The sequence below is a fragment of the Schistocerca americana genome, chromosome 7 (genome assembly GCF_021461395.2).
Source record: "Schistocerca americana isolate TAMUIC-IGC-003095 chromosome 7, iqSchAmer2.1, whole genome shotgun sequence".
Classification (NCBI taxonomy): Eukaryota; Metazoa; Arthropoda; class Insecta; order Orthoptera; family Acrididae; genus Schistocerca; species Schistocerca americana.
In genome coordinates, this window is record NC_060125.1 from 110,699,443 (window position 1) to 110,718,458 (window position 19,016).

The 19,016-nt window shown below is 44.0% G+C and overlaps 1 protein-coding gene across 1 annotated transcript in view; it reads left to right on the forward strand.

The window, feature by feature from the left end:
- The window catches only part of LOC124622750 (aminopeptidase N-like), a 270,737-nt gene that overhangs the window by 44,374 nt on the left and 207,347 nt on the right, over nt 1-19,016 (forward strand). The window contains exon 3 of the mRNA XM_047148538.1: nt 1,053-1,203. Within this exon, the coding sequence (XP_047004494.1) occupies nt 1,053-1,203 (151 nt within the window). The remainder of the gene's footprint in view (nt 1-1,052; nt 1,204-19,016) is intronic.

Here is a 19,016-nt window from a genome sequence, read left to right on the forward strand (position 1 = left end):
GCAGCCACAGGACGCGGTGTTACGACTCAAACTGTGCACAATAGGCTGCATGATGCGCTACTTCACTCCCGACGTCCGTGGCGAGGTCCATCTTTGCAACCACGATACCATGCAGCGCGGTACAGATGGGTCCAACAACATGCCGAATGGACCACTCAGGATTGGCATCACGTTCTCTTCACCGATGAGTGTCGCATATACTTTCAATCGTCGGAAACAACGCAGTCAGACTGAACGCCTTACACACACTGTCGAGCGAGTCAAGCAAGGTAGATGCTCCCTGCTGTTTTGGGGTGGCATTATGTGGGGCTGGCGTACGCTACTAGTGGTCTCAGAAAGCGCTGTAACGGCTGTACAATACGTGAATGCCATCCTCTGACTGATAGTGCAACCATATTGGCAGCATATTGGCGGGGCATTCGTCTTCATAGACGACAATTCGCGCCACCATCGTGCATATCTTGTGAATGACTTCCTTCAAAATAACGACATCGATCGACTAGAGTGGCCAGCATGTTCTGCAGACATGAAACCTATTGAACATCCCTGGGATATATTCCAAAGGGCTGTTTATGGACGAAGTGACCCATCAACCACTCTGAGGGATCTAGGCGGAATCGCCCTTAAGGAATGGGACAATCTGGGCCAGCAATGCCTTGATGAACTTGTGGGTAGTATCCCTCGACGAATACAGGCATGCATCAATGCAAGAGGATGTACAGCAATCTGGACCACTACCTCTGGAGGCCTCGCTGTATGGTGGTACAAGATGCAATGTATGGTTTTCATGAGCAATAAAAAGGGCGGAAATGATGTTTATGTTGATCTCTGTTCCAATTTTCTGTACTCTCGGAACCGAGGTGACGCAAAACTTTTTTGGTGTGTATATAATACAGCCAAATCACTCAGAATATTTTACTTTCAAAGACAGTAGCCACATAGGGCTACAGACACAAGGTAACGTTACCCTGCATCCACCTAAATTTGGGTACACGCCAGCAGCCATCTAAGTACGAGAGACTGAAGGAAACCATGTGTGTTGTGCCGGCCAGGGTATGGTGACGGACTGCTGGGGGCTGAGGGAGCACTTCCTGGTGGAGCAGATGGCCATCGCGCTGGACGCCGACGCCTCAGAGTCCACCCACGCGCTCACCTCCGCCCCGGACACGGCCGCCCTCTACGACGACATTAGCTACTCCAAAGGTAATGTCTGACATAGTCAACGTTGGAGGATTCTGGCTTTATACTATTAGATGTTTTTTACTGGTATATGGGGCGTGAGAGAAGAGTAATGAGACCGATAACACTGTGAGCGCCCTGGCAGAACCGTGTCGTTCTACTCGGGCAGACCGGTGGGTTCGTCCCGTCCAGACGCTCGGTCCCGAGTTTCAGCTCCCTACAACCGTCATGTCATTTCTGAGAGCGGCATTGGTGAAGTTGTGTTTTTGTCGTGTGTTACGAAGATAGAACAGCGGAATTTATAGCGACGCTGTGCAATCGAGATTTGTATCGAAATTGGGGAATCGGCAAGTGTGACCTTCGGAACGTTGAAACAGGCCATGGCGAACTTTGTTAATAACGAAAGTCTTTCGCTGGTCCAAATCATTTTTGGAAGCCGACAACACGTTGAAGATGAAACTCGCTCAGGGAGACTTTCAGCATCACGAACCGACCAAAACCTCGGACGTGCGCATTCTATTTTGAGATCAGACCGACGTTTAGCAGTAAGGATGACCTTGAAATTCTAAGGAATGGGGTACATAGAATGAGGCGGGACACTGCATACAAGTGGATGCTGCATAGTGACAACGCCACGTCACACACACACACACACACACACACACACACACACACACACACACACACACACACACTTCCATCGCGGAATTTTTTGCAGTAAAGATATTCCTGTTCTCCCACACACCCCTGATTCTCACGAGTCCATGCGACTTTTCCCCTGAAATTGAAAAATATCTTAAAAGGACGTCATTTTGGGATTCTGGAGAACATTCGAAGAATGTGACTGACATATTAAGGGCCCTACCCGTCCAAGCTTTTCAGCGCTGCTACGAACACCGGGATCGACGACTCTGGCGGTGTGTAGCTGCCGAAGGGAATTACGTTGAAGGGGATAATGTTGTTTGAAAAAAAAATAACTTTGGTAGATAAAAAATCAGTCTCATTGCTTTTCTCACATACCTTATTTTTCTAACTTCAGAATTCCGCCCATTTCACACCATAAGTTCTTGACTAAATTTCGAGAAACTGACTTTCAGCCTTCTTAACTTAGTTCCTGATGACTACTGCTCTGCTCGGGTGATCGTCCTATATACGTCGGCCATTACCCCCTCCGTCTTTCCACTCCTGTCACTTTCCCTGTAACCACCGTACCACCATAGTGGGCGGTGGCGACGGCAACAGCCATTGCGAATTGCAGCCTGCAACCTCTGGACTGTCACAACATCGCACTTGATGACGCAGATAGCAACAAGAGCGGAGTGGGTAATGGCCAGTATGGCAATCCGGATAGCGTCGAAACTAGAGTAATAAAAAAATAGAAAAAAGTTAAGAGGGTGGTTTTAATGCTTCACGCGTTTTACAGGGTTTGGCAAACACAACTTCCTGGTTTTAAACGCAATAAAACCCATTTTATGAATCAGAAATTTTTGAATTTTTTTCTGATAAGGTAGTTACATACCTAAATTTTTGTTTTACACAGTTTTAAAAATCATTTCAGGTGTGTGACGACCCCCATTGCCCATAAACTGAATAAGCTGATTTCTGGCATTTCTCATGACCCTTACAGCGTAGCGGCAGGTATTTTGGCAATTTCTGCCCGAATATTGGCTTTCAGCTCATGTAGTGTTCGGGGGCGGTTGACATAAAAGCGATATTTCAAAGAAACCTGCAACAAATGGCAATGGCCCAAGGAGGGGGAGAAGGTCGGGCACTCCAAATCGCCCCTTACCGCGACGAGGCTCTCTAGGAAGTTGTAATGTCTCTTGCAGCGGTCTCTCCGCGATATTTTCAGAAATTTTTTATAAGTTATATATCTCAGTACATATCTCGAAATATCTCTTCTTATCTTACCGCTTCCTAAACTTTAATATACGATGATTATCAATACAAAGTAGTTTCAAGCCCTATTATTCCTTGGAGCGTGCATTTACTCCATGGAATAGCTTCTCTGCTATATATGTTTTCTCTTATGAAAGGAAGGATTCAGATCTTGCCGATTAGCCGTGAAAGAAGGAAGATCTATATGTATGTATTGTTGAGCTAGTCGCCATCTTGATGAGATTCTGTATGAGAAGGAATTTAATACATGAACTAAAGTAAGTGTGTTCGCGTATTATTTAACTGATTATTATTGACAGTGTCTGCTTACTACGCTGTGTTGCACGGGATCAGTGGGGAACGTCTGATTTACACTGGACGAACCTGCCGTTTAGTATGCTCAAGATATCCAGTTTATTACTTCCAGTAAATAGGCTAACACGGTCTTACCAGCAGATCTCCGGTCTTCCCCATGTGATCACCGAAAGTTAATAATTATTACAAATGTTTTCAGGAGATCGACTGACATTTTTCGTCGCACCGAGACTTCGAAATTGCTTCACTGCCTTATGGAATTTAAGTTAAGCTCAATTTAATCAGGATAGAACAGTACTGAACTGTGTGAATGTGATAAGCCTACTTTGTGAATGAAAATTCCCTTAATATACCCATGTTTTTTACTATCCTGACCAGTGAAGCTAAATCAGGCCGGTGTGAGAGAGGTTTTTTGAATTTTAGATCACACAAAAATATTAAAAAGTGTTCCCTCAAAACTGTCACTGATGTCCTCAAAGTGTGAGCCGTTGCTCCGTCCTGTTGGAACAAAATGTCCCCTAAGTCCAACTCATCAAATCGTGTGAAAACAAATTCCTCCAACATGGTCACTGAGGCGAACCGTCAGCATTTTTAAATAAATGTTAAAGCTATTCAATTTTGCTCCACGAAGAACCACTCATAACAGCGGTCCGTACAGCCCTTCTTGACAAGCGCAGGACTCGGCGAATAATCAGATGCATCCGTGACAAAATAACGCAGCTCCATGTACCATGAAGCCCAAAGTGCACACACGATAATTTTGATCACTTAACCCTTTGTGACTGGTAATATTAAAAATTAAAATTTTTAAATTTTCTTTTTTTATTAGGTTATTAAACTTAAATTGAGGCAGAACAATGTGAAAAACAAGTGTTGCCTACATTAATTGAACACATATAGCGTGGTTTCAAATGGAGCCACTGTGCATGAAATGTAGTTACTTTTGGTGGTAAGATAAAGTGCAGTTCCTTTCTGCAGATAGGCATATAGCTGCTTAGCAGAGAGCACACTTCCACTTGATTCTGTGAGGTTCCTTCTTTGTGCTACAGTGTATGCAGTTTGGGTTTTAAAGCTTTAACAAGTTTTACATTATTTTGCTAACGGCTCTGATGATGTACGTGGACATCTGGGACTTTTATTCCTCTCAGAAGGCCCGCCTGAATTGCTTCTTCCTTTATTCTGCGAGACTACATCGTGTGAAACAGCAAATACAACAACCTGTCACAGCTACTCATGTTGCCCTCAGAGCTGCAGTCGTTTCAAAAGGAACCACCACAATAATCACGAAAATAAATACATAAATTTAGCTTACACATTGTATAAATTTGAGCAGGGTAGTTTTCGGTACCTAATGCATGTGCAAAACACGCCTTATACAGACGAATTCAATCACAATTTGAAAAAAAGACAGTCGTGCACTGCATACAAAAATGGCTTCTACGAGGGTTGTTTTTTAAGTAAGGGCCGTTCGCGCGTATAGTCCCGTAGTTCGCGCGGACGCCGCAACAAGCCACCGCGCCACTTGCTGGCTCCCTTCCCGTTCACACTGATGCAAGTTGCAGCTCTGTAGCTGACGTGTACGCATCGCTGCGCTACTTTATAATGTTTACGATTACTGAATCGCCCGCCGTGTGTGAGATACGGTCAGTGATACGTTTTTGGACCGCGAGAGCCCTATCAGCTGCAGAAATTCATCGTCAGTTAACAGAAGTTTATGGCTTGAATGCAATGAGTGAAGATAAAGTGCGTCAATGGGTTAGAGAGTTTAAAAATGGCCGTCAAAACGTCCATGACGAAGAACGCTCAGGCCGGCCCTCTGTGATCACTGATGATTTGGTGGCTGCAGTCGAAACAAAGATTCGTGAGGACAGAAGATTCATAATTTCCACTCTTTCATTGGAATTTCCACAAGTTTCAAGATCGGTTTTGTACAAAATTGTGTCTGAAAACCTAAACTTTAAGAAACTGTGTGCTTGGTGGGTACCCAGACTTCTCACAGAGGACCACAAAGGGGAGAGATTTGCCACTTCATTGGACTTTTTGATTCGTTACGAGGAAGAAGGGGATGACATGTTGAGTCAAATTGTCACTGGAGATGAAACATGGGTATCCCATATCACTCCCAAAAGCAAGCGGCAATCGATGGAATGGTGACACACGACCTCACCCGTCAAGGTCAAAGCTAAACAGACGCTGTCAAAGTGCAAGATTATGGCAACTGTGTTCTGGGACTGGCGCGGTGTTTTGCTAGTGGACTTTATGCCACGAGGAACGACAATCAACTCAGATGCCTACTGTGCAACTGTAAAAAAGCTCCGCAGAGCAATTCAAAACAAAAGGCGCGGCATGCTGACAAAAGGAGTTTTGCTCCTGCACATAACGCTAGGCCTCACACCTCTCAAAAGACACAGGATTTGATTGATTCTTTCGGCTGGGAAGTTTTGGACCATGCACCATACAGCCCCGACCTTGCTCCTAGCGATTTTCACCTTTTCCGGTACCTGAAACACCATCTTGGCGGGCAGCACTTCAATGATGACGATGAAGTGAAAGCGGCCGTGAACTCTTGGCTGTCCGAGCAGGCGGCTAAATTCTTTGAAGAGGGAATTAAAAACTTAGTTGTAGGGTATGACAAGTGCTTAAATAAACAAGGCAACTATTAAGAAAAATAGGTAAAAGTGTGTAGAATCAGAAAATAAAAGTTTTTTTACAAAAGTATTTGTATCTTTTTTTAAAAATAAAAACGGCCCTTACTTAAAAAACAACCCTCGTATGTTTGCTTGTCTAACTGCAAAGATTTGAAACATGAGAAGTGTTTCCTGTCTCTTGCACTACGGTGTTGCCACATTGGCCATCAGCTCACCACTCGGTTATAGGCGACAAAGCAAGGTGGATCAGTTCACAAATGCCATTAATGTGTAACGCGGAGCGATGGTGGAAGTGGTCGCCACGAGGTATGTCGGAAATGCGAAATGCTCTGTCGACACCTTGTGGCCTCTCCTTCTTTCCCTCTCTTGCTCGGTCGTCGTAGTTTTCTTTTCTCCTCGGCTGTCCAAACCCTCTTCCTTCTTCCTTCGTCGTAGCGCCGCTATATCTCAGGGTTTTCGACAAAATGGAGGGAGAATGGGGCACATATGTGGTTGATCACGATGACGTAGTGCTGTGTGTGAGTGTCACCCTTATCTCCGTTTTGGGAAGGTTGATGACTAGAGCTGAAACATTTCTCTAAAAAGGTAAGTGCTCTCTTTTTCAAAAGGTGAAAATTTTAGTGTAGACTATAATGTTTATCGATCTACTAAGAACACGACACAGTTTATGTCCCAACTTCGGATGAAATTTATTAATCCCAAGGAGCTGGCCGTGAACTGATAGCTTCTCCCAAGAAAAATAAAAGCAGTGTACTTCCGTGACTCAGATGATATTCTCGCCTGTCAATATGAACTCCTCATATCCAGGGATATCAAAAAGCGGGCACCATTAAACTTCTGAATAAGTTCTTCCAAATTCTCTGGTCTCATTTGTACCGGAACAATAATTTTGTTAATTTCCCTAGTGTCAAGATCCAGTCTTACATCACCATTCGACTTTAAGACGGCCAAGAGAGGGCTCGAATATGGAGAATTAGAGGGCTCTATTATTCCCCACTGTAACATCTTAATGATTTCTTTTTTTACTGCCTCTCTCTTAGACCACGGAACAGAGTAGGAAGTACGACGAAAGGCTTCATGAGGATATGCTTGAATATCAAATTCGAGCTCCTTGATGGTTCCTGGACGTTTAAATACTGGTGCATAATCAGTTAACAAGCAGAGTAAGTCTTCCCTCTGATCTGACGTCAGATATTAGGATTCAGATACTTCGTCTCATATTGTGTCTTGATCTATCTCTTCTTCAGAAGATTCGATAAAGTAAATTTCACTTGCTATATCGCACTTAACACCAACATTGCTAACCATTAGCTTTATACAACATCACACCGGGACTACTTGGCCCTTCATCATAGGAATTGTCACAACCTCACTTCCTGGTCCAACGTACACTTTCCTTCTTTTAAATTAATTACTGCTCCAACTCCACACAAAAAATCAAGACCCCAAACACAAGGTACGGCCATTTTCGAAACGATCAGGAAGATACTTTCTATAGAAGCCCCCGCCCCCCCCCCCCCTTCCCCCGCATTATAATGTCGACTCGTGCCTGTTTTGAGACTCCGCGCTTTCGCACCAAATGCGCGGGATACAGTGCATCCAGTAACAGGAAACGTTAACACCGTCCCTTCTCGTCGTATCTGTTTATAACAATCTTGCGTCATTACGCTAATGGTTGCGCCTGTGTCGATCAAGTATCAATTACCATTTATTACTGCTTGCACCACAGCTTGTAAAGTTTGCCCACATCTATTGGAAATGTTCGGCACTTCTTCACTCAACTCTTCCCTTAAGACCAAATCATTATTATATCTCAATACATTTATTGAAAAATGATTCTTGCCCTCCTTTTCATCCCCAGTCATCCTAGGAAGGCTTTTGGAGACCGGTTTTAGTTTAACCTTTCGGTAGATGTCTTCATGAGTGGTTCATGAACTTCAACTATACGAATGTTGTGTTCAAAGTTCGGTATTGGTTCCGTCCGTAATTCCGGTGGTCTGTCATTCATTGGTATCGGTCCCTGCGGTTGTAATGCTGGTGCCGCTCCTTGCGGATGATCTGCCCACGGTTGTATCCTGTCAGGATCTTCTTCCGGATACCTATCACGTCTGCGTTTAAGACTAGGCTTTCCTGTATTGATATAATTTACGCGATTACCATTATTCCCATAGGTTTTCTTAGCATAATAAGCATCGTGTTTATATTGATCTCTTTTATTGTTAGTTTTATGATAGCCATAAGATATCGTTTGCTTTTTTTCTGGTTGTGTAGGCTTAGCATTCCTATCTCTATTGTCGTCATTACAACCAGTACCACAATTATTAATACCCGCATCATTACGCTGTGTAGCAGACCATTAATTATTATTCCAAACTTTGTCATCTTCCGAAATCTTATGAATAGAATCAACTACAGACAAAAATTGTTCCACATCACAACCAGAAACATTTATGTTTTTCGCGAATATGAATCGGCACCCTTCCCTTTCGAATGCGTATTACTTCCCGACGTGAGATAGGCTCGCTCCAATATCTCGTTTTGTTAATGTATTTTTCGAAATACTGTCGTAGTGAGCTTCGCTTACTATTATAGCATTCGTGTTGGTACACTTCCTTACGCAATCGTTCCTGTTTGCTCCTGGAGCAGTATTTTGACAGGAAAAGCTGCTCAAATTCTGCACAAGTACTACAGTTCTCGCTTGCTTCTGCAACCCACCGTGCTGCTTCACCTGTAATTTTGTATACGATGGACTGAAGCTTATCTTGTTCTGACCAACTATGTGCAAAAATACGTTTCAAGGTATTTATAAAAAATTTTGGATGGATGTTGTCCTTTTCTGACGTAAAGGTCGAAAACTGCTTGCTTTTAAATATGCTGGTTTCAACTATTAGAGACAATGGATACCCTCTCTGTACAAACGGATCATGTTCATTCTCGTAACCTTCATAGAATTTGTCAGGTACCGTGGCACTATAGTTACATTTACTCTCGCTACAGTGTCTACCGTTTTTCGATTTGTCCACTGAATGATTGTCGCCCGTCAAAACATTTTGTGATGACCTCCGACCTAACTCGGACACTTTTAAATTTAGTGTCCCTTTGCCCCTTCGGCAATTCTTCAGTTACCCTTTCTTTAATTGCCTGAAATTCATCAGTAAACAATTTGACAAGTTCGTCGTGTTCCGACTGTTTCCATTCGATAAGCTCGGATTGTTTCACGTCGAGGGCTATTAAATTTCTCCTCGACCTCGTTTCCTTAACCTCAATCCATTCGTTAAGATCTTCCTCCAATTTTGAAGTTTGTTCCTTTAAATACGTGTCAGTACCCTTACAAGTATCTTTTTCGAAATCTGTCATTTTTGCGGACAGATTCTCGATCTGCACACCGGTTTTCAGACAACTACTTTCGCAATTACCGACTCTGTTTGATAAATCGATATGCCTGTGTGAAATAGTATCACATTTATTGAAACTTCCTGGCAGATTAAAACTGTGTGCCAGACCAAGACTCGAACTCGAGATCTTTGCTCTAGGGGTAGAGCACTTGCCCGCGAAAGGCAAAGGTCCCGAGTTCGAGTCTCGGTCCGGCACACAGTTTTAATCTGCCAGGAAGTTTCATATCAGCGCACACTCCTCTGCAGAGTGAAAAACTCATTCTGAATATCACATTTATTGTCCACTTCATTGATTTTTCCCACAAGTTCAAAATGTAAATCATTGATATCCTTAGATACCTTTGTTTCAAATTCTTTGAATTTAGCATTTAATTGTCCTTCCCAGTTAAGTTGCAATTTCTCAAAAGTGAACCCATGTCTGTGTTCAGTGAACACACGTCCGTTTTCAATCAACTCATGTCTGTTTTCAGTGAAGTCATGTCTGTGTTTAGTGCCACCAACAAATCCAATACCTTGGCGTCTCTGTCCGTTATTACGCTAGTAGGCACGTTTACTTCACTTGGGCCACCAGCTGTGGCACCTGTCTCCCTATTTGTTTCAGTATCATGCACATCACTGTCACCCAAACCCGGTGCTTGTGATTCTATCTCTCCCACATCTGATATTTCATGGCTCCCCTTTCTTAGTTCATACTATTTCTGTCCCACATTTAATTCCTGAAACGTTTCATCCTGATTCAAATCTCTATTTCTTCGAGAAGGCATTTTTACAAATTAAATCTCCCAACATACTGCTGCTACCGAAGCGCACAAAAGAATACAACAGGGTTCAATTCACTACGCTACTCATACCTGCGGGTCTCACATTTCAGTAGCGAGTACTTGGTCGGTCCGTGCGAAGTTAGACGTAGCGGCCAGATGTCTCCTGCGCTGCAACGTGCTCAGGCCGACTCGTTGGGCGCCAGATGTCACCTCCCCTCTCCCTCTTTCTCCCTCTTGCTCCTTCGTCGTCGTTTTGTTCTTTTCCCCTCGGCTGTCCAAACCCTCTTCCTTCTTCCTTCGTCGTACCGCGGCTGTATCTCAGGATTTTCGACAAAATGGAGGGAGAAGGGGGCACATAAGTGGTTGATCACGATGACGTGGTGCTGTGTGTGAGTGTCACCCTTATCTCCGTTTTGGGAAGATTGATGACTAAAGCTGAAACATTCCTCTAAAAAGGTAAGTGCTCTCTTTTTCAAAAGGTGAAAATTGTAGTGTAGACTATAGTGTTTATCGATCTACACTCATGCTCATAAATTAAGGATAATGCTGATACATGGTGAAACAACGCTCTGGTGGGCGGTTTGCGCGTTTAAATCGCCTCGGGGTATGACCATGTGGTGCATTTGACCTGCGGTCGTCGCACTGACGCTGGCAGCAGTCCACATACGCAGATGTGTATTGGTGCATGTCAGAGTACGGTGCAGCGAGTAAGTGTGCAGACGTTTTCAGACGTGCTAATGGTGACTGTGTGTTGAAAACACATATTGATGACGTTATGAAGGGTACAATACTAGGCCGACTGGAGGCTGGTGAAACACAGCAGGTCGTAGCGCAGGCCCTCCGTGTGCCACAAAGTGTGATGGCAACAATTCCAGCAGACAGGAAACGTGTCCAGGCGCTACACTACGAGACGTCCATAGTGTACAACACCACAAGAAGACCAATATCTCACCACGAGTGCCCGCAGACGGCCATGGAATACTGCAGGTAGCCTTGCTCGGGACTCTACTGCAGCCACTGGAGCAGTTGTCTCCAGACACCCAGTCTACAGACGACTGAACAGACATGGTTTATTCGTCCAAAGACCTGCAAGATGCATTCCACTGACCCCTGGTCACAGGAGAGCCCGTAAAGCCTGGTGTCAAGAACACAGTACGTGGTCATTGGAACAGTGGTCCCAGGCTATGTTCACGGACGAGTCTAGCTATAGTCTGAACAGTGATTCTCGCCGGGTTTTCATCTGGCGTCAACCAGGAACCAGATACCAACCCCTTAATGTCCTTGAAAGGGACCTGTATGGAGGTCGCGGTTTGATGGTGTGGGGTGGGATTATTATTGGTGCACGTACACCCCTGCAAGTCTTTGACAGAGGAACTGTAGCAGGTCAGGTGTATCGGGATGTCATTTTGCACCAGTATGTCCGCCTTTTCAGGGGTGCAGTGGGTCCCACCTTCCTCCTGATGGATGACAACGCACGGCCCCACCGAGCTGCCATCGTGCAAGAGTACCTTGAAACAGAAGATATCAGGCGAATGGAGTGGCCTGCCTGTTCTCCAGACCTAAACCCCAGCGAGCACGTCTGGGATGCTCTCGGTCGACGTATCACTGCACGTCTTCAAACCCCTATGACACTTCAGGAGCTCCGACAGGCACTGGTGCAAGAATGGGAGGCTATACCCCAGCAGCTGCTCGAGCACCTGATCCAGAGTACGCCAACCCGTTGTGTGGCCTGTGTACGTGTGCATGGTGATCGTGTCCTATACTGATATCGGGGTACATGCGCAGGAAACGGTGGGGTTTTGTGACACATGTGTTTCGGGACGGTTTTCTCAACTTATCACCAATACCGTGGACTTACAGATCTGTGTCGAGTGTGTTCCCTATGTGCCTATGCTATTAGCGCCAGTGCCGGCCGAAGTGGCCGTGCGGTTAAAGGCGCTGCAGTCTGGATCCGCAAGACCGCTACGGTCGCAGGTTCGAATCCTGCCTCGGGCATGGATGTTTGTGATGTCCTTAGGTTAGTTAGGTTTAACTAGTTCTAAGTTCTAGGGGACTAATGACCTCAGCAGTTGAGTCCCATAGTGCTCAGAGCCATTTGAACCATTTATTAGCGCCAGTCTTTTGTAGTGCCACGTTGTGTGGTACCACATTCTGCAATTATTCTTAATTTATGAGGATGAGTGTACTAAGAACACGACACAGTTTATGAAGTTCCAACTTCGGATGAAGTTTATTAATCCCAACGAGCTGAAACAAAACTCATCCGTTCCAAATGTCATTCACAACGAGAGTAGTTAGTTTTCTGGTGTGTGTAGTGGTCACCAATGATTGAAATGATCGTTCTGGTAATTACATTACAACCTGTTTATTGGTTGCTAACCAACGTATCAATCAATCGACTATTCCGTGATTAATATATGTCGTATTCAAACAGTAAATCAAAACTCATTTATTGTAAGCACCAAGAAAGATTACTGTAACCTCCAATAATTCTTTAATAGTCATTACCAAGTTAATGTCAAGAAATTACGGGGAGTAGCAATTAATCCTTCACGCGACTATAACGCGCGATAGCCTACCGCGTATCTGAAACTTCGCGCCGTTATTTCAAAGTCCGCGCGCGATCTGTTTGTAACAAAGTTTGGCCGTGGCTCTCTAGAATGTTTTCAAATCCAACTCCGGATTATGGATTATCAGTTTTAGGTCAATTCTTTAAAATTAAAAAGGACCCACACTCGATTACAACTTGTCCGCGCACTCGAGCAACTCAGGAGTTGTGTTTTCCAAAGAAAAAATAAATCACGCATAACGCAGCATTGTGATCTGCTATGTCAAAAACAGCTCATTAACTACTGATTCTTATACAGTGTCAATCGCTCAGCACAGATTTCACTATAAAAAATTCTCGACTTCAGATGACGTCACGCGCTACTACCTATTTTGACTCTCCTACTCTCACGTGATGCAAAGTATATCTGACTTTAAAGGGCATTCCGGCAAGATTATTGCTTAAAGATTTCGTTGGCTACTCGGACGATTGCCCATGTAATGCTACAACATGATTTTTAAATGATCAGTGACTGAACTGCAGCAGGAGACTCGTTTTGTAGCCCAGAATTTAAAGTCACATCCTAAACTAATCACAACCTCATGAAGTGTAATGTATTCGAGAAAGCGGTGGTCAACAATCTGCAACAGAACTAAGATCACGATTGCTTTGTTCATGACTATTAAAGCTAACCTCTACCAGCAAACGTAAGACAGAAAAAGTTCAGTTTCAGCGCTACAAGCAGACTGTGGTTTCTCGCTAACATTGATTGCCTAGAACTATCCTCGCTTTGGCTACGCGAGCTAGCGCAAAACCATACGATAAGGAGTCCTCGTTGGTATTTGATTGCCGATTGTACGCGACGTAGACGGATTCCAGACAAAAAAAGAATGATAGGTAGAAAAATAAGAGCATATAAACAAATCAACACGAGGACGAAAATGAGATGGCAAAGAATTAGAAATAAAAAAATACATTTGAACTAATTAATTTCATAAAAATGAAACTCTTTTGATTTGATTTAGAAGTAAGAAAAAAAAAAATTCGCGGCAGTTCACGAGATTCGAACCTACAATGTTCGACATGACAGGTTACTTCGCTAACCATTGTTCTAAAGTGCAACACTGACACATGAGTAAAGGTGTCAAATTTTTGAATCTGATAACAAAGTCATAATGACGAGTAACAGCCTTCAAAACTTGGTTTCGCGCAATGTCGCGTGATGCTTATTTAATGTAGACTGATCACTGTGATTATGATAACCGCATATGTGACGCTGAATCGCATCTTGTGCAGAAGTATCCAGTAGTGTTTGGTTTGTGCTGTGTATGAAACACATGCATGGTTATATGTGTGTGTTGTTTGTGGTGTGGTTATCATGTGAGATGAAATACGAAGCAAAAGTGCCAGACCCATGATTCGGGATCCAAACCCGTCAAGAAAGAACGCCGGGCAGGGAATTGGCAGTGATCTGACCAGTTGTTGCGGCAGTTTGGCAGTGGCGATCGGTTCGAGCGTGAAGTCGAGTGCTCTGGTTGGAAGAAACGAGCTACAAAACGTGGATTGTCAACAATCAAGTAATTTTAATCAGGCTATAGAGGACAGAACCTACTGGAGATGGAAGGGTGGCTACTACTGTGCATATGCCGTTAAATGAGAAAATCCTAGGTGACTTCAAATGGAACCATATCGTCTGAAAGGGTTAGATCTCGGATACTATAAACACGATAGGAGTCACGCACAGCCAGCCTGTGAGCTGTAAGATTTCCAAGTTTTAGTCTATTATTATTATTACTATTACTATTATATTATTATTTTTATTATTAAGGTTTATATTAGTTGGAATATTTTTTATGGTCGCTGAAATGTTAGTGTAAAGCCTCGGAACTGCGTCATTTTCAAATTATGTTAATAACTTTGAGTTTTCAAAACACTAAGGCTTAAATCAATTAAACATAGTGGAACGCTAAATTGCCTTAGTGTTCTGTTTTATGGTGAATTCACTAGGGAGAGGATATTTCAATACGTATGTGGCAGAAGATAACTATAAGACAACCAACGCAAGCTCGTAACGTTTGCAATATCTTCATACGACCAGTTTGTACCCAATCCTCTCATAACCACTTGTTGATAACAGTATACGAAAAAAATCCTTGAATCAGTTTTAGAACTCGTTTTAATTTCATGTAACCCAGCACTACATCAAGTGATGGACGATCCTGTAAATCTGCGTTCTTCGGCCTAAGACCGTTTATTTCTATTTCCATAATTTTTATTTGTTGGCGTAAGCACGCAAGTCGCAATTACAGCAGTTGTTGTTTTCAGGGTTAACGTTTTATCTAGAAGTAATTGCTTCATTAGGCGGGAATGTATTTTGTTGTGTCGGCTACTGTGGGAGTCAGCACCAGCACCGACACAAACAAGGAAGGAGAGAAATTGCGATGGTCGGTGGCTGGAATCTAAAATCATCTGTACAAAACACTTCCGAATTAACAGAAAACTTTATTTCCATTAAGGAAAGAAATGTAAATTAACTTTCTTCCTGTGCCTCCTACATGCAGTACATTTATACACCAATACTACTGACAGAACACAGGCTAGGTATCACCTTCCTATCACTGGGTACTAAAGCTTTCACAGTCTGCGAACGAACTGGGCCCGACAAGCGATGGGCGGCTGGTTAAATCGGCATTGACAAAGGGGCGTCGAGCACGTGACTTCCTGACGTCGCGCTGCCCGTTCTTTCCATTGGCGCACGGGTCAGACCCTTCTTAATGCCGTTTCGCCGCGCTGCACTGGTTGGTGTACAGTCGATGCTTTAGGACTGCACGAATTTGCCTGAGAAACATGTTCTACTTCTTTACGGTAGCTTCGTTTTTGTGCCCGTATATTTCTCTCTTTACTAGGCTCATTACTAAGCCCAAAATCAGCACCAGAGGATGGTAGGTTTAGAGTTGGAAAAGAATCGGTTTTCAGCTTGTGTTCTGAAGGAATATTCAACACGAGAACGAAGTCTTTCGCGACGGCATGTTGTATAAAAGATTCTCGGACTTCTTGCCGTGTCAATTCAAGGTAAAACCTCGAGCTTTCGACAGTTTCCTCCATCGTCTTCGTCAGGAGCGATTAGCTGTCAAAATTGCTGCTGTGGTGGCCTTATGCAGGCTAAAGACATCGCCAATTCATATACAGACTCTTACTATCCAATTTAACTGGGGCCGCCGGCCGAAGTGGCCGCGCGGTTCTGGCGCTGCAGTCTGGAACCGCGAGACCGCTACGGTCGCAGGTTCGAATCCTGCCTCGGGCATGGATGTGTGTGATGTCCTTAGGTTCGTTAGGTTTAACTAGTTCTAAGTTCTAGGGGACTAATGACCTCAGCAGTTGAGTCCCATAGTGCTCAGAGCCATTTTTTTTTAACTGGGGCCACAGGTAAAGTCAGCCTCCTAGGGCATATAATATCCTTCCATTCTCATTCATTGGCTATGCCATCTCATACACAAATTTTCGCTTTTCAACCCAGCATAGACTTGGGCCTAACCTACAGGTCATTGTGTCAACTCCTCCAGTTTTTGTACATTCACATTCATTAACGTCTCTAACTCACAACCAAACTTCCATCCTGTCTTATGCATCGGACAATACTATAGGTCATCTGACACCCCATTTAGTTTTCTTCCATTCTCGTTCACTGGCTACACCAAATCACATCCGACTTTTCACATTCCAACCCAAACATGACCTGGGACAAAACCAGCACATCCGGTTTTCTTCCATTTACATTACTAGGCTTCACAACTACCACATTCCAACCTAAGCTAGGCCTCGAGCAACGCTAGAGGTTGCTCTACCAGCACATTTAATTTACTTCCATTGTTGTTCATTGGCTACCGCAATTCACAACCAGATTTTCACTTCCAACCCAGTCTAGACCTTGGGCTAAGGTACAGGTCTCTCTGACAGCACAACAAGTTTTCATTCATTCACATCGATTGACTTCACCGATTCGCAACCAAAGTGCCGCACTCCAACCTTATCTACCCCTCGAGCTATGCTACAGGTGGCTACGCCAATTCACAACCAGATTAGCACATTCCAACTTAACCTACGCCTCGGGCTATGCCATAGGTCAGTCAGTTTGCACATTTATTTTTCTTCCATTCACATTCATTGCCTGCATCCATTCAGAACCAGGTTGTTATATTCAAACCTAATCTTGGACTTGACCTGCACTACAGGACGCTACACCTAGTCTCAACTAAATTTTCACATTCCAGACGCGAAGTAGACTTGCGGCTAAGGTGCAGAACTCTCGTTCAGAACATCCAGTTTTCTTCCATTCGCATTCATTGACTTCAACAGTTCACAGGCAGACTGTCACAATCCAACCTAAACTAGACCTCTGGCTACATTATAGGTCAGTCTGCCGCCTCATTTAGTATTCACCCATTCTCGTCCATTGACGACGCCAACTCACAGACAAATTTTCGTATTCCAACAAACCTACACCCGAGGCTAACCTACAGGTCAGTGTGTCAGAACATCTAGTTTTCTTCCATTCACATACAATGTCTTCACTAATTTACAGCAAAACTATCGCATTCCGACCTAACCTAGGCCTGGGGCTACGTTATGGGCCAGCTTGCTAGCAGATTTTTTTTTTCCATTCTTGTTCACTAACTCACCTCCCGCTGCTTTGCTTACGTACTCTGTATGGCCTGCACAGTTTTTTGTTTTTATTTAATCGAATTTTTACGTTGTTAATAAATGGCAACATTTTCTTAAGTTTTCATGCTAGTTAAGACCTTATAAGCCTGGTCTTTTCCGAATGTACCGGGTGATAAAAAAGTCAATATAAATTTGAAAACTTAATAAACCACGGAATAATGTAGATAGAGAGGTAAAAATTGACACACATTCTTGGAATGACATGGGGTTTTACTAAAACAAAAAAAAAGTTCACAAAATGTCCGACAGATGGCGCTGGACAACAAAACGTCAGTGACTGCGCATGACAATCGTGTATAAAAGGAGCTGTAATGAGAGAGAGAATCAGATGCACCAGCAGTCGCAGAATGTTGACGTTACCTGAAAAGGCGCTTTTACTGAAGCTGTATTATCAGAATGGGGAATGTGCTAGTTTAGCGTTACGATCCTATCGCCATAGGAAGGGGATTCGAACGGGTAAAGGTCCGTTGACAAATGCAGCTGTGGCGAGAATTATTTCGAATTTCGAAGCCACAGGTTGTTTAGACGATAGACCCCGTAGTGGCCGACCGAGCACAAGGCGTAATGCTGCTGAGACAGTTCAGGAAGAAATGGAGACTGTAGCAGGTTCGTCTATGCACGGGGAAGTCAGCGCTCGTGCAGTCGCACGTCGCACCGGCATTCCATACATTACTGTTTGGTTGGCACTGAGGCGTACCCTCCGATGCTATCAGTACAAACTCCATCGGTATCAGGCATCATGAACCGTTACCTGGCGATTTAGTGAAGCGGAGGGCATTTGCGGTGTGGGCGTTTCAAAAGATGGCGGAAGATGACGATTGGTTGAGTAACGTGTTGTGGACCGACGAAGCTCATTTCACGCTCCGAGGGTCTGTCAACGCCCACAACTGCAGAATTTAGGATACCGAAAATCCTAGGACTGTCGTGGGAACTCCATTGCACGACGAGAAAGTCACGGTATGGGTTGGATTTACCACATCTGCCGTTATCGGGCCTTTTTTCTTTGAGGAAATGCGTGATTCTGGTTTTGTAACTGCTACCGTGACGGGTGAGACGTACGCCGATATTTTACAGAATTACATCATCCCCAGCCTGGCTGACACCTGCTGGAACGTGCGATATTTCTGCAGGATGGCGCTCCGCCCCATATTGTTAGACGCGTGAAAGATCTCTTGCGCGCGTCGTTTGGTGATGATCGTGTGGTCAGCCGCCACTTTCGTCATGCTTGGCTTCCCAGGTCCCCAGATCTCAGTCCGTGCGATTATTGGCATTCGGGTTACCCGAAGTCGCAACTGTATCGTGATCGACCGACATCTCTAGGGATGCTGAAAGACAACATCCGACGCCAATGCCTCACCATAACTCCGGAGATGCTTTACAGTGCTGTTCACAACATCATTCCTCGATTACAGCTATTGTTGAGGAATTATGGTGGACATATTGAGCATTTTCTATAAAGAACATCATCTTTGCTTTGTCTTACGTTACGCTAATTATTGCTATTCTGATCAGATGAAGCGCCATCTGTCGGACATTTTTTGAAGTTTTGTATTTTTTTTGTTCTAATAAA